At 32.3% G+C, this 17787-nt stretch overlaps 1 protein-coding gene across 2 annotated transcripts in view; it reads right to left on the bottom strand.

The window, feature by feature from the left end:
* The window catches only part of LOC125076181, a 189608-nt gene that overhangs the window by 57502 nt on the left and 114319 nt on the right, over window positions 1–17787 (bottom strand). For both annotated transcript variants that reach the window (XM_047688191.1, XM_047688192.1), the window contains one exon: window positions 17546–17608. In XM_047688191.1, the coding sequence (XP_047544147.1) occupies window positions 17546–17608 (63 nt within the window). The remainder of the gene's footprint in view (window positions 1–17545; window positions 17609–17787) is intronic.

Here is a 17787-nt window from a genome sequence, read left to right as displayed (position 1 = left end):
TATGCAAATGACCAGCCTATGGTCGACCCTCCCCGAAAATAGGAATTAATTCTGGCTTCAGGCCAATTACCCGAAAGCGTTGGGACCGCGAAACTATTTAATGGTAACATTTATTAAAACTATTTGTGTTAATGTGAAACAATTCATTTGAACTAAGTAAAATACCCGAGGTTTGTCGGTTGATAATTTATTTTATCACGAAATTGTGATAGTTTGTTATTGTTACTATATTGAAGGTACTGGTCATCATTTTGAAGAAACACTTCTTAAATTAAACTCATTGATAGGCATTGCATAAGGGTTATTTGATTGCTACTGTAAGAAACCTAGCCTTTGGAACTAAGAAGTCGTGTCCCTTGTGTCTGTAGTTAAACTGAATCACATAACGTTCAAACCAGAATACATCAATACTAAGTATGGCAATTTGATGGCAGAATATGTGATGAGATCTAATCATATCACAGTGCTTCGCTGACTTTCCTTTTTTGTGTGTACGCTCCTAAGCCAAAAACACATCGCATGAAATTAAAGATGGTATAAATAACATAGATATATTCGTACGATTTTGTTTGATAAGTTTTGATACTATCGACAAGACAATATTATTAAAAAATAAATGAACTATATAACAGAATCTTGATGAAGGAAAAGAATATAGTAACAATGTTTTGTAAAAGTTAATTACTGTCAATCAAAGTTCGACTACGAACCGCTAAACACTTTATCAAACTCGAATAATAAGTAACTCGCAATATTATTAATCGCTTGACCGTGTTTTGACACAAAAATGGAAATATATTATTTGTTAGCTGTCGCTCGCAGTTTTAGCCAATTTCATCAAATTTGGCTTTAGCGAAAGAGCAACAGACTGACATACAGATTTGTTTTTGTTTTAGTAATATTAGTATACAATGTTAAAAATAATATACAATTAACGAAACATTAAAAGTATTTAAAAAAAATGTTACTTCTGATATTTTATCTCATTCGATATAAAATGTGAAAAGTTAATGATGAAGCTCTTTTTCATTCACTGCTCTGCTTTATTATATATAAATCATGTTACCCTAGCTGATTTTACGTTGGGCATTCTAGAAATAGTTGCAACTGGATCTAACATAAGTACATGCACAAACAGAAGTGTCTCTATCGCTCATAACCACGCAAAACGCGGGGCGTCCGTACTTCGGAAGCCTCGTAAAGCTGTTGCTTACACAAACACTGCGAACTCACAAACTAAGCAGCTACGAATAATATCTTGACAGATCAAGTCCAAAATTACTAGATAATTTGTAATAATCTGCGATTTAGGCGCAGGTTCTTGAGATCTATAGCACATCAATCGCATAGGTAGAGCAGTGTTCTGGCTATCTTTTTTTGAAGAGTGAGTGGCTCCAAAAAGGATTTCTTCAAAGCCGTCAAAGCTTGGCGCCCGTGTTATTTACGCACCATAGAATATATCGGTCTTTAAGTTAGCCACTAGACCAACAGCGTAGCTCAATGTCAATTATTTGAATACAGTGCAGACAGATATTTTTTTAATGGTATTGGTTCGTAAAGAGAGTTGTTAACTTAATATAACTAGGAGACTTGGTAACGAAATGAACACGTAGTAAATTATTTCATGTTTCTTAAATTAGTTTTTGATGTTAAAATATTTTAAGTCTTTAAATAACAATAATTACATAAATAAACATGCGTAATTTCTTCTAGTTCTTATTCTTGCCGTAAAATAACGCGTGGCGTGTTCTTGAAAGATATTTAATATTTGTATTGAATACTGAATGTACTTCAAGAAATAAAATATTTCGTTCTTAATAAAATTATTTCAACCATATTATTTACTGTAGAGTGCGACTATTATCATGTTTTCATGAAATTCATGTCCTGACATGTGCCTGTCTGCTAACAGATGGCAGTGTGCGTTTCCAAATAGCGCTATTAGATTTTATGAAATATTTGAAGATTATTGAGATAGTTGTCAGTCAATTGCAATGTTCACTTGGATGAAATTAGTAAGTGTCGATTTATTAATGTTTTTTTTTTTCAATTAATTAATATTTTTTTTACAAATACAAAATACTTTGTTACCTTGATATGTTATTTTGTATATGTATAATTATACATAAAAGTGTGAATACCCCTCATTACGAGATCTCTAGAACAGGTCAGGTTAACATGAAATCCAGTATATTTATACTTCCTTACGCGATATAGACGCTCACTAAAAATGATTTTTTGGATATAGTTAATGTGAAGAATATCAATTACTTATTAACACTTTTTGAGTAAGTGGTTTTGCTTTTAGGTAATGATCTAAAAAAGGTTGAAGATAATTCCGGGTAGCTAAATGGATGTGTAATAATTTACATAATATATAATCATCCCTTTACATACACACACTAATTAATTTAGCGACTAACAGCAGCGCAGAGCGCAAGAACGGGGGTCATACGTTTGTTATGGATTACATCTAGAAGTAAAAAATATTAATACTAGTGTGTGACCCTTATACTTCTTGGGGTAAAGATGTACCCAAATTAAATAAAACGTTATTAAAATCTATACATTGATAACGTTATTACGCAATACACGCTCTGACTAACGAACACAAACTTTATGTATTTACGCTTCATAGTGGCCTTTTGTATTGTTAAATTTTTATTATGTAGATTATTTATGAGCCGAGATGGCCCAGTGGTTAGAACGCGTGCATCTTAACCGATGATATCGGGTTCAAACCCTGGCAAGCACCACTGAAATTTCATGTGCTTAATTTGTGTTTATAATTCATCTCGTGCAGCGGCGGTGAAGGAAAACATCGTGAGGAAACCTGCATGTGTCTAATTTCAACGAAATTCTGCCACATGTGTATTCCGCCAACCCGCATTGGAGCAGCGTGGTGGAATATGCTCCAAACCTTCTCCTCAAAGGGAGAGGAGGCCTTTATCCCAGCAGTGGGACATTTACGGGCTGCTAATGCTAATAGATTATTTATTAATGTAATTAAAATACAGCAATATTGGTTCGCTAGTCGTACGCTTCAGTGAGGATTTATTTTCATTAATTTAGTAGAAATAATTAAGTAAAATTACGCTACCTTAGAATTTATGCTCTGATAGAGATATTTTTCAGATTCATGATGAAATTTTGTATTTTCATGAATATATTTTATGAATAGTACGTTATTTTTGCCAGCTACATATAACAGCAGAGTGGCGCAGCGGAAGCGTGCTGGGCCCATAACCCAGAGGTCCGTGGATCGAAACCACGCTCTGCTAGAACCGATTTTTTACAGCTTTTATGTATTTTATTTTTATGATTATGTTTTATTCACTGGTTTACTAGTTTTGTTCATTACAGTAGAATTCTTATGAAAAGCGTATATATATATTTTTAAATAACATTGGCTTTGGATTGAGTCAATTTAATAATATTTCAATTGAATTTGAAGTTGAATAAATAAATAGGAGTACACTAACCTAACTCAAACTAAATAAATAAAAATTATCTAAATTTGACGCGTATCAATGTAAATTCAATGCTGTGTTTGTAATTTTTTTACAAAATATATTCGAATATATATTAGTCAATACAATTTTACGGTTACATATATATGTAACAGTATATTTAGATATGATATGTATCTATGAAGATATAATTTCGAGCAAAATAAGCTTTAAAAACTGAAAGCATAACCGCCATTATTGTCACACTGCGCACTGCGTAACGTCGTTTATTTTACACGTAAAGCTAATTAACTACACGGCGAAATTGATGAAAATTTTAATTATCTTTATCGACAAACTACGACTTCAACGAGAAACGCTTAAAATATATTTTGTAAATGTAAATTTATAAGTTACATATAATAATATTACTACATATAAATACGCATGTATACTACATATATATTATTACATATAATTCCATTCAAAGTCAAATATTATTATATTTGAATCGAAATTTCATTGCGAATATTTATAATTCATTATATTTAAAACAATTATTTATTCTATTCGAGCGTAATTTCGTTAAATGCTATTCATCGCATTGATTACAGGTATTATATGGTATTACATTATAGGATTATATAATATAATAAAAAAAATAAAAAAATACGTTTGTACGTAGGCTTATATAAATACTAGTTTCAGCTCTTTGTTTTGTAGGTAGAGCGGGTACTATGTAGCAAAATTATGCAAAAAATCATGATAATCGGTTGATTAGCTAAAACGAGAAAGCGTAACAATCAAACTGACTTTCACGTTCAAAATTATATAGTTATATAATTAGTTGTAGGTAGTATAACATTTTTATAACAATAAGAAATATTAGGGTGAAAATTGGAGGTTAAAATTAAGGTAAGTACCGTTGGGATTCCATATTTAATTATTTATCATTTATCTCAGGAATAAGTGAAGGAAAATTGTATGTGTTAGATAAAAACCCTTTCACAATTGCAACTCTCGAATAGCGTGGAAGTTTCAAGCTTCCTTTTCCAGAGCGGAGAAACTCTTTGCCCAGCAACGGTACGAGTATTTGTATAAGCTGTTTGTCTGCTTTTATTTTTTCTTTATAAAAGATATAACCATTACTCGTGAGTTTACATTAAAATGATATTAATATGATGTTGGAGCGAGTCGCCAGTTGTAACAGTTTGTTTAGATTCAAGCGCAACGTGAGTTCTAGTTTTATGTAAAAAATAAAATGCTTTAAATTCAATACCGTGGTCTGTAAATGTTGGACATCCACAGACCGACAGACAGCGGTACAATACCAGCGATATTGTGAAACATTGGAATTTGAAATTAAACTAAACTATTCACTGCAATCTTTTCTCGCCACAATTGAACAGGAACGTTTGCAAACAATGCATGCTTGTTTTTTTTTTCAGTTTAAAAAAAAAAGGTGTTGACCTACACTATCTCCAGGCAAAAATTAAGACATTCATTGTGACTTTGTAAAGAAAATAGTTTAGGAGATTGGCAAGCGGGCTATATACAATAGCGCCGTAAGAAATATTCTGAATTAATACGTTATGTCTCTCGTACCTGTCACGCTGGGTCACTCACCCTTCAAATCAGAACAGAAATATTATGTATGTTTGTATTGCTGTTTGGTGATAAAACTTGTGATGTTAGCGGTTGGTAAATAGCTACAGCCTTGTATATAGCCCTACCGTCAAATAAACTGCAGAGTAAAATAGCATAAGTGTATAGTGCTTTAAGCATAAAACTAGGGAAATAAAACTTATATAGCTCGAATTATGCTTTACCATTATATATTTTATGCGTCAATTGTGAAATGAATGAATTTCGACCTCACATGGTACTTTAATAAACGATAATAATATAATAATAATGATTTTCGACTTCACTTGTTTTATTTAATACGCCTATTTTAAGTTCGAAAATCGTTTAATATGTCAAATTAAGCGTTTATTTTTTTTATTTTTATTTTTATTATTAAGGACAACTTACAAAACATTCACCATTTATAGGTTAAAAATAAAGGTAATTACATATTTAGCTAAGTGTTGTTTCAATTAATAATTATCACGGCATGGAAAAGGACAGTTTTATCTATTAACCTAACACAACTTTTTTTACTATGTTATACAAAAATGGAGAGAAACAAAAATACCTACGTTTAGTTTTCAGATACTAAAATACATTTGTAATAATTGTTAAGACCTAGTTGGTTCTTCAAAAACGACCTTGACTTTCTTACAGCGAGGCTAACTTCTGGCTTCGATAGTCCTATTTTAATAATTGTTAAGAGCCGGTCGGGTTCTTCAAATATGACCTTGACTTTCTTATAGAAAGGCGAGTCTTCGACTTCGCTAGTCCTTGTTTCGGTACTTAGCTTTCTAGTCATGGTGAAAATTGCCTAACAATTTATTTATTTCTTCATAGAATGTTCGTAAAGACTTCAAACCATTTTAAAAATAAGTATATGCATTGGTTTGCGGTCAAGAAGTGTGGCATTTATTGTGGGTACTATTTGTTAGATATCGTATTCCGCTTGCATCCAGAGGAATTCGATAAGCTAATAAGTATGGATTTAAATTCTTATTTAAAAACTTTACCATACTCGCCTTTTAGTGTCGTCTGCTTCGTCGTCGTAAATGTATTTTAGACTATAAATTTTCCAAATGATTTTTTGTTATTATAATTTCATTGAAGTTTTGATTTTCCACAATGCGGATTTTGAACATGCGGCTTACCCCGCGCTATATTTGTAAAACTACCTCTATCATAAGCCACGCCACATTTTACCCTCGTGAGGGAGTTAAATTAAAAAAGTAGTTTTTATCCTTCCCGGGAACTATCTCCATACCAAATTCCATCTAAATTGGTTCAGAAGCTTAAGCATGAACAGGTTACTGACAGAGTTCTTTCGCGTTTATAATAATATGGTAGTGTTTTTAGGATATTCGCCCCTGACGTCAATGAAATTAGGGTGAATGTTTGTATGGAAGTATTTTTGATGTTCTTAATATAGAATTCGGTTCCGATGGAATATCCCATCGTGTATACGGCGAATTATTAATAAATTTAGTTTGTTAAAAAACTTCCTGTAAAGTTAACCATATAAGGTTTGACTTTCAGTTAAGACTTCTAGGACATCCTTTCTAGCTCAGATGTGTTTGAACCTTAATAGTCAGTTTTAATGTTGAAGAAAATATAGAGCAAGTATAAAAGTTATATTTTACGATGAACTTCTGCCGTAAACACAAAACGGTTTATACATTTTATATGGCATTGAGTCTTAATCGTGTTCCCGTCCTGAATATTTTACGGACAGGCAGACATTTAACGCCTCTTACCCTACACTCGACTTACAATATATTAATACACGACTCGCAATACGTCGCGGTTTCATTTAGAAATAATAATAATATAAAGAAAAGTTCAAACAAGTTCACGTATTATAAAAATGTATGTATATCTTTAAATGTGTGCGTGATGAACGGTATGTGTGTTACTAATACGTTTTTTAAGCTAATTGTTGAGAAAATCAACGAAGAAAGATCAACATACTGATATTAAAGTATATTTTCTTATTGAAATATTGACGATATGATTCATTAATTATACTCAAATAGAAACATTAAATGTATTGTATGAGTAATCCGTTTGGGTACAATGCAGATCGAGATGAAATTATTTTATTCAATATAGAAGCATAACACTTCATCATCAGCCCATATTCGTCCTCTGCTGGACAAAGGCCTCTCCACATGCACGCCACTATGGCCTTTCTTCGGCAACTCGCATCCATCTCCATAACAACACGTATTTATAGTCAAATTAAACACTACCACCGGTTCGGAAAAGAAAACCGGTTCTTTTCAGGTCAGGGTATGGCCTGAGAAGAAGCGGTGAAAGAAACTCAGCTGGTCTTATTTTTAGTATAAGATATAGACGCCACGTTGAACAGCAAAATATGCAAAATTGAACCAGAATTACGCTTTACAAAACATTAGCATTTAGTATTATGGAATGCAGCTGCAATGAATGAAATGCCCATTAGGAACCATATTGTGAGAATTGAACGAGATTCATTCGATATTCGGTCTATAGCAGTAAAATAATTAAAACCCACTATCATGAGCAATTAAAATATTTACACTAGCACTAATTTATAATGCCAGATATTCGTTACAAAGATTTGTTTTAATGCAAGGAGTATTTACTAAGAAAATTTCGTTATAAAACATTATTCTAGAAGGTATCTTGAAATATATAAAAAAAAATATATCCCGCTGAGTTTCTTTCGCCGGTTCTTCTCAGGTCCGAGGTGCTAAATTCCGAACCGGTGGTAGATTTTTGACAATCAATAAGCAAGTGCAAACACTTCTATATTGAATAAAGATTTTTGACTTTGACTTTGACTTTGACTATATTACTTTACTAGCTCTGCCCGCGACTTCGTGCGCGTTTGTATTTAACAAAAAAGTTTTTGCTGTAGCCTAAGTTACTCTTTATTACATCAGCTTTCTGTTAGTGAAAGTCCTGTCAAAATCGGTCCAGCTGTTCCAGTGATTAGTCGCAACAAACTGACAGACAGACATAAATTGATTTCTTTTGGTATATGTACCGTGTAAATGATATACATACCTGCTGTAATCCTATAAATTTCACAAACCACAAAAAATATTATTCAATTAGATATAATAAAAAAACACTCCTTCGGGAGTGTGAGGAATGAAAATTCGGCAAAACTTGTCAGATATTGCACGTGGCTGGTTTTTGTACAAAGAGGTTTAGTAACTTGAACCTCTTAAAAAACGGAAATATACATTGATGACGTAGGTAACCGTCCGTTTACATATAATTGATGTAAAATGAAGTACAAATAATTTTATCGTTTCAAAATAAAAAGTATCGGTAGGTGCACGGCAACCACGCAGTGACGCCGTCCCACGAAACGAACAGATAATAAATACAAAGACAATTACGATTCAAAAATCCAAGTTAAAAATAACCGATAAATTTTCATAACAATACATACAACTTTTAGGCTTACAATGCATTTAGTAAGAAGCGGTTATTTTAATATTACAAACAGACACTCCAATGGTTTTATATGTATATAGATAAAAAAATTGGCATTGTAATGTTCATTAATACATTATAGCTCTATTCTTTTCTTTTGAATAACACGTGAAATTAAAAAAAATAAGTAATCATAATATAACTAATTTCCTGTCTTTATTCTTATCACGAGCGTCACTCATGAAATCCGATAATTAAAGTGGAGGGTCGCGCCTTCGGTAGTCAATAGATCTATACGTCAAATCAACGTAAAATATTGTACGCGACGCGATAAAAGGCTAATCTGTCATCGCTTACGGCCGTTGTTTGTTGTCTTCTTATCTTTTTTTGTTAAATTTAAGTAGTATTCGTTGGTGGGCATGGGTTGTAAAGCTGCAGATTCTAAGGTTCTGGTAGTTTGAAAATCCCGGGGCTCTTAAAATTAATTTCTGATGTGCATTTAAAAAAGTATATTTTTTGTATCAATGTTACGCAACTAAGAAAATTCTACAGAAGTGAAACCTTTTTGCGTCGGACTCTTGATTGATTGACTAAAACATATAACATAGAAGATGTAATTAGAACTTTACCTTGAACTTAATATAACATGCAAAATATCAATGTAAATATATATATGAAAAACAGTGTATTTCGATTTTTATTGTATTATGTCAGTTGATGAATACAGCGAACCACTTTTACAGATCGTCTTTTGTTAGAGAAATTCTTAAACCTACATGCTTATGTAGGATTCTAGGTTAAGGTGCCTACATAGAAAGACATAGTCTCAAAAACGTCCTTCCAAAAAATACCAAATTAAATTCAGGAAATCTGACAATAAAATCAAATAAATTGTCCCAATTTCTAAATCGGTGGCCTTAAATATCCTAAATAATAATTAAATACGAACAACGAATTGATCTCTTCAAGGTTAAATACGCTGCTACTTTAGTTAAGTAAAGTTGCTGTAGGTAATTAAGATTGATTGTACAAAGTTCTTTTGAGATCTGTCAACGTGATCGTGTGATCTCGCACGAAACTCGAGATTTAACTCCTAATGGTTCTTCTAATAATCCCATAATGTTCATCCAAAAATATTAATCATTATAAAACTAATTTGATTACACAACGTTACATTGTTGACAAATTGTTATATGTAATTTCACTATTTCATGTTATGTTCATCATGTTAGCATTGTTTTCTTTTCCTTAGGCAGGCAAATGGCTCATGACCATAAGTGACAGTACACGTTGCCATTGTCTTCTTATGTTTTCTATGTCCTAAGTGTGAATATAGTTTTAATTCAATTCCACAAAAGTCAAAGTAAATTAAGAGCTTGCTTACAGTGGTGTAGCAGGAGTTCATCTTATCCGATGGATAAATTTTGAAACTTCAAACACGATGATGGATACACATGTGGCTGAATTGCATCCGAAATATGCAGGTTTCCTTAACCGCAGAGCACGAGATGAATTAGGCATGTAAATCAATTGCTCGAACTTAAGCCCGCAATAAGTCGGCCAGCCAAGATTCATGTATTCAAGCAAACGTTGCCACAACAGCCCAGAGACATCGATACTGTTAGAAATATTAATAATTCCTCATATCACGAATTCGACACGAAAATTGAGGATTAAGGAATTATGGCCTTTATGCCTCTAGTTATACTGACTGATTCGCCCTTAACACAACGGTATTTGACTTTACTATTATGGTGATATGACATAATATGATGAGTTCTTCTTCTTCCCTCCTACCAAGTAAACTACTATGGTTAAATAAAAATCTACTCTTACACACATAATAACAGTTGATGTGTGTGTACTTGCATATGTCCGTGTAAATGTTAGTGTGCGTGCGTATGTATGTGTGTTACGAGTTTCGAGAAAGGTCGTGCTTACTAAGCATTATACATGACCGTAATTAATTCCAACCCCTCTGGAAAGTTCAATTTTGTCCGTCGTTTTACTCTTATGATTCTTACATAGATATCATATGTTTTTATTATAAATATATCATCTAGTTTATCACTATCAAGAGAAAGATAATATGTGTTACAATATTGGAATGGTTATTTATATAACTGTTTTGTTTACTATTAATGTGTGCATTTTGGTGTATGTACAAAATTATTATATACATAAAAAATGGCCAAATAATTATTTTTATTTCATGTAATTTGAAGTGTACGCTATGAGTTATCTATGATAAATATTATCATGAATATGTAGTACTCATCGTATAAATTAAATTACAGTCCTAAATACAATTTTTTTTTCTGTCTTATACGGGAACTTAAAAAACTTTAATACATACTCGCATGTAAGCGAATGCCCTTTGAAATTATAGGTTCGATTGAGTTGAAATCTAGCTTAGTTACTCCTTTCGCGATATAGACGCGCAGTCACTAAAGAGGATTTTTGAAAATTTCAATTTCAAGGGGGAAATGGGAGGTGTAACTTTGTATGAATTTTACCCGAACGAACTCGTGATTTAAAGCAAGTATTTGATTAATGTATTGAAATCTAATTAATATTTAAAACTTTATCGAATATAAGAAAACCAATAGGAACACTTTATTGTCTTTTGTTTTTCTTTTTTTTTTACATTACCAGCCTGTAAATTTCCCACTGCTGGGCTAAGGCCTCCTCTCCTTTGAGGAGAAGGTTTGGAGCATATTCCACCACGCTGCACCAATGCGGGTTGGTGGAATACACATGTGGCAGAATTTCGTTGAAATTAAACACATGCAGGTTTCCTCACGATGTTTTCCTTCACCGCCGAGCACGAGATGAATTATGAACACAAATTAAGCACATGAAAATTCAGTGGCGCCTGCCTGAGTTTGAACCCGAAATCATCGGTTAAGATGCACGCGTTCTAACCACTGGGCCATCTCGGCTCTTTTGATGTTCCTTTTAAGAATAAAAATGACATCCGATGATATTTTACTTTTGTGTACTTGGTATATTTTTTTAATTTATTTTATGATCCCAACTCGAATATAAATGTCTTTTATTTTGTTATACTAATGTCTTTGGAAATACTCGATCACTATTTAATCATTTACAGGAATAAATGTTCTGTTTAAAATAATGAAATACTATCCGTATAAACTCTAACAGATATAATTAAATTGTGCTAATGCTCGGAAACGAAATCGGAGTCTTTTAAACATTTCAATTGTTAACGTTTGTACTGAATAAAAAAACGTATCACTCAAGCAGTATTAATTTATTTTAGTAGAAAGTTTGTACATTGTGTTCGAGAAAATGGTATCTAAATTGATTGTAAAATGTTCTTTTGTTTAAATACAAAGACGTAAATTCGTGAATGTTTCGAAACGAAAAGTAATTAAAAGCGATATTCTTCAAGTTTTTCATTGTTTTTGTCTGTTCGTTTGATTATTTTAATCGTTTAAATTATAATTGAGTTTAATTTTAAGATACTTAATTATTATTAGTTATTTTCAAATTATAATTCACGTAATATTAAGATCGTTTGATTTATTTACCGTGGCAGGCTTAGCGCAAGAATATATTCTACCGTCAAAGAGCAATATCTTGTGAGTCAGCGTAACTACGGATAACGAAGAATAATTAATAATTTTTAACGGAATCCCCGCGTAAAACGATCAGAAAATATGAGTAAATACTGTAAGATATTGACTATAATTATAATTAGCAGCCTGTAAATTTCCCACTGTTGGTCTAAAGGCCTCCTCTCCCTTTGAGGAGAAGCCTTGGAGCATATTCCACCACGCTGCTCCAACGTGGGTTTGTGGAATACACATGTGGCAGAATTTCGTTGAAATTAGACCCATGCAGGTTTCCTCACGACGTTTTCCTTCACCGCCGAGCACGAGATGAATTATAAACAAAAATTAAGCACATGAAAATTCAGTAGTGCTTACCTGGGCTCGAAACCGCAATCATCGGTTAAGATGCACGCGTTCTAACCACTGGGCCATCTCGGCTATAATGATTAAAACATTTAAAATACACGGGCATCAAAATATCGTAATATCGTAAATCGATTTTACGACTGATTTCGTACAGAATAAGCACCGCAGAATCTATTATATTAAAATAAAGAATGAAAAATTTATGTAACAAATCAACCATACACTTGTTCAATAATTTCATTTAATCCTAAGAAAATATTAAACCCTTAACAAAATAAACAAACTAATTTAATTTGTGAAATGTCAAAACAAATGGTGGAAACGAAAACAATTTATAATTAGAACCATTTTTCATTATTTTTATTTTGGCTCTCATTTGTATTCTCAAACAGAGTCGTTTATAATGAATTTATCTCGTTGATTATAAAATTAAAAGACTTTTAGACTTTTGGATCGTGTTTATTTAAGATTTGATTCAATGTAAAATTACCCACGGTTCGTAATGTTAGAACTAGCGAGAAACTCTGTACTCATTTTTTATCAATCAACATTAACGCCATATTATAAATATTGAACATCTAAGAAGTCTTATTTATTAGGGAAATTTTTACACGCTGATTATAGGGATATGATATGATACGGCTGGAAATAATGTTACTTGTGAGACGTAACATTGATGACGTCAGACAGAGAAGTATGGAAGAAGAAGACATGCTGTACCGACCCCAAAAGGCAGGAGGATGATGATAATGATAAAGCATAGTGAAAGCCTATTTGGGTAGATGCCAAGCGTCACTTATGAAACCGCCAAACAGCAATACTTAGTATTATGTTCCGGTCTGAAGGTTGAGCCAGCTGGTGTAATTTCTGGCACGAGGGAAATCAGAAATCACAAATTTTTACAAGCTTCGTGGTGCATAGGTGTGATGTATGATGGCTAATATTTATTACGGCACCGATTTTTTTTAGTTTTCTTATTTGCTTTTAAATCTTTCAATATAGTATTTTATCGTTGTTATGTCTTATTTCAATTATAGGTTAGTTTGGTTTATATTTTTGAAGGTCGACATTGTTTACACCTTTAAAGACGTATCACTTTGAATGTTAACTATATCAATTGTGGATTTTAAGTGTTTAGTGATAAGTTGATGGTGTTATTTCAACAAATCAAAGTCAAATATCTATGACTGTGACTACCATCCAACCACTATATCACAAAAGAAAAAAAAGAGTTGAATTTATTTATTGGTGTATGAAAAATTTTCAAAGTTCTACTTATAATATCACAATGAAATTTTACTCTTGTATACCATGTTTTATTAAAAAAAGGCTTACCTCGTCTATTCGGCTTAAATCGAAAGGGATCATAAATCTATCATATATTCAATTTAAAAAAATCCAACTAATATATGTGTGTAGTTTTCTTTAGAGTGAGCCTAGTGGTAGAACGCGTGCATTTTAATCGATGATTGTTCAAGCCCAGGCGAATACCACTGAATAATCATGTGTTTAATTGGTATTTATAATTCATCTCGTGCTGGACGGTGAAGGAAAACATCGTAAGGAAACCTGCATGTGTCTAATTTCAACGAAATTCTGCCACATCTATACCAACCCTCATTGGAGCAGCGTGGAGGAAAATGCTAAAAACCTTCTCCTCAAAAGGAGAGGAGGTCTTAGCCCAGCAGTGGCAAAATTACAGGCTGTTAATGATTCCTTAGAAAATGAAACAAAAGCTATTTCATTATATTAATTGTGTTCGTTACTAATACAACTTGAATAAGTGCTGAAATTCTATAAATTTAATAGCATTTTTTTTTATTGAAGTTTCCAACAACTAAATACAACAATGATAATATATAAACAATAATATACGAAAATATGTAAACAGAAGCAAATGTGGCAGACTGACAAATTGAAATCAGAATTCAAAGCCTAAGAGTCAATAAAGAGTTTTTCTGTAAATAGTTCTCAGTAGCGAAACGAATTTAGGACGTCTGTAGTGTTAACCTCCTCGCGACACACATCTCTTATAAAATTCCGCGTTTGGCTTGTCAATTTATAATATCAATAGATATTGTCAAACATGTTTGAAAAACAGTTTATAATAACAATAGAAGTTTCAATTAAAAATATAAAGGTAAACCTAAAAAAAGAAAAGGTCTGTAAATTAAACATCTTGCTCGATCGATTAATTGAGATCCTCTTTTTCATTTCCAGCAAAACGTTTAAAATCGACTACACAGTATAAATTAAGTTTATATAAATATTATATATACGAATATTATATGAAATTTGGTACGGACATATTTTGAGTCCTGAAAGACATAGGATACTTCTATATCTTTAATTCACCCTTCTTGGGTAAAACGGTGCTGACAGTTTGTGTGCTGGTAAAGTAAAGTAGGTTCAGCTAGTATGGCGAATTAATATTTAGTTTATTTCTCTTTCATCAATGGATTAATTAATTTCCAAATGTCAGCATATTAAACTTTATCCAGTGAATGTCTTCGTTATGTATTTTTTTCTTTCCTCGACACCTTAATTTTACATAAGGCTGATGATCCATATGACGAAAGAATTTCACAAAATCTCAAAAATAATTCAATATTGTATATTCGATAATGTTCCGTGCGATCATATCTTTTCTTAATTAAATACAGAAACATCGAAGGTAGAATGTAATCTTGAAATTTTGATTGTTTTGAAACATGAAACTAATAAATTCTATCGAATCTCTACATAGTATTAAACAAAGTCGCTTCCCGCCGTCCGTACGATTAGATCTTTTAAACTATGCAATGGATTTTAATGCGGTTTCCATCAGAGTAATTCCGAGGACGAATAATGTGTATAATACATGCAAAAAAAATGTACTCTGCTTAAACAAGCAGAGTACATTTTTTTTCTAGACGCAAAGATATCAAGAATTATCATTTTAATTTTGTTCTTTAATCTGAAAGATTTATATATGTAGATTCGTATTGTACCGAGAATAACCTTACCACTAGTACCCTTACAGAATAATGCAGCAAAACTTGGACAACACGTCAGTGTATACTTAAGATATATCCGCTGGAACTAGAGTTATTTTGAAACTGTATATTCAAATTTTATTTCAAATATTTTACTGTGAAAATGTCATGTATTATTTAAATAGGCTAATCTACACGCTTTTTTATGATTTAGTTAGGCGGACGAGCAAAGAGGCCACCTGATGTAAATACCACCGCCAATAGACAATGGCGCGATATATATAAATATTAACCATTCCTTACATTGCCAATGCGCCACCTTGGGAACTAAGATATTATGTATCTTGTGCCTGTAGTTACACTGGCTCACCTACCCTTCAAAACGATACACAACAATACTGGGTGCTGCTGTTTAGCTGTAGGCTAGTACAAAGCTCCACCGTCAAAAATGCTTAGTCCAAGTAAAGAATAAAAATATCAAGTATATTATTAGTAAATTTTTCCAAAGGACAAAATTTTTTCTTTTATACACCAAGACAAATGTAATCGATATTTAATAATTTTAAATAAGGTTCTAAAGCATCATAAAGAAAATATTCGTACCAAGATTTAAATGTGTAAGTATTTAAATGAACAAACCAACAAGTGGGGTAGATGTTGTTAATAACATTTTAGCGAATGTGTACAAAGTTTACGGAAAATCCTGTCGAATTTCAAACATGTTGAATACGGTAGATAAAAAGCGGAGTGTATTGATTATTAATACCTCCCTGACTCCCTCGTGTACATCCCCTCGGTGATGAATTTTCGGGAATTCAATTTAAAGTTACTTTTTTTTTTAATATGAAGATAGTCTTGCTTAAAAGTTATTCACTAAAAATAAAGTTCTAATATGTGGAAGTGGACATCACACGGTAAAGGAAAAAAGGGCACCTTTTTAAAATAAATGTGTTTTTGAAGTCCACGCATGTACTTTTATCCTAAAGTTATTTCGTCTTTTGAAGTTATAGGACCGAATTTAAGAGTCACGTCACTCGTAGCTACAAGTCGTCGGCAGCGCGCTACCTCTTCGAGCAGCGTATGAGCACTTTACACACTAAACGGTTCCTCCTACTTTTATCCATAATATATGTCTATAAATATAGTGTGCGTTTTTTGTATGTGATAGTTAAGACACAAATTGGCCTCTCAAATCACCTCACAAATCACCACTGCCCATAGTGCTTTAAGAAATATTAACCATTCCTTACATCACATCAATGAATCAACCAACCTTGGGAGCTAAGATGCCATGTCCCTTGTGCCTGTGTAGCAAGTTTTGCTGTGTTTGCACAAAGCCCTACCTCCAAGTAAATTTATGGACTTATACGTCAAATTTAAGATTAAAATGAAAGTTTCAATAAATCACCATCAGCTTTCGTTGGATTGTAATCAATTTCGTAAATTCATTTCAACGTGAACCGGGAATCATAAAATTACGATACATAATTAAAAAAAAAAAACACCTTTTTCTGAATAAAACGCATCCCGTATAATTGACGTAAATAATAAGAATAAATCAAAACGAAATCGGTTAAGTCATTTTGACATGGAACGAAATTTATGTATTGAATAAAGCGACTGATATATGCCACGAGGGCCATAGTGGTACACATATTATTTTGAAAAACAAAATTCATCTATGTCACATGCGAGAGTACAAACGAACTCTTTGCAAAAAAATCACATAGTAACATTGCTCAGTTACACCGTAAAAGCAGGACAAAACAAAGATTAACTCAGAAATAGCTGGAATACAGATTCAAACGCTTAATTTGTACATTCGAATATTTTTGTCGCAAAAAAAAAAAAAAAGAAACACAAATTGATTCTAAATTCAAATTTAAGTAATCAGTATTAATATAGGTCGTAGAAAACGTGATCTAATAGTGGATTCAATCTCATATTTCTTTACCCGCGAATATAACGGTAAATTCTTTCAAGCGATAAAGAATATTTTTTCACGAGGTTTATTTCGTTTTCGATTGACTCAATGCATTAAAGCTGAACGACGAGTAAAGATAAAAGTTTTATGACGCGCCCTTTTTTAATTAATTGAAAGGAGAGAAAATTAAGTACTTACGTTCAACACGATGATGAAAAAGTCGAGAGTGAACAGGAACGATGTTATGGGGTTGAAGTCAAGCTGAAACAAAAGAAAGATATCGAAAATTATTTCGTTTTGACATGCAATCGTTGTAGTGTGTTGATCTTAATAAAAGATTAAGGTACAGGTTCAATTCTAGTCCCACTGAATTTTCATAATTATTTAATTTGTTTTCGTAGTTCAATTCGTGCTCGTTTGCGATGGAATACATCACGAGC

Source organism: Vanessa atalanta, chromosome Z (genome assembly GCF_905147765.1).
Source record: "Vanessa atalanta chromosome Z, ilVanAtal1.2, whole genome shotgun sequence".
In the NCBI taxonomy this organism is placed as follows: domain Eukaryota; kingdom Metazoa; phylum Arthropoda; class Insecta; order Lepidoptera; family Nymphalidae; genus Vanessa; species Vanessa atalanta.
The sequence above is the reverse complement of the archived record's forward strand: the minus strand, read 5'-3'. Positions and strand labels throughout refer to the sequence as shown.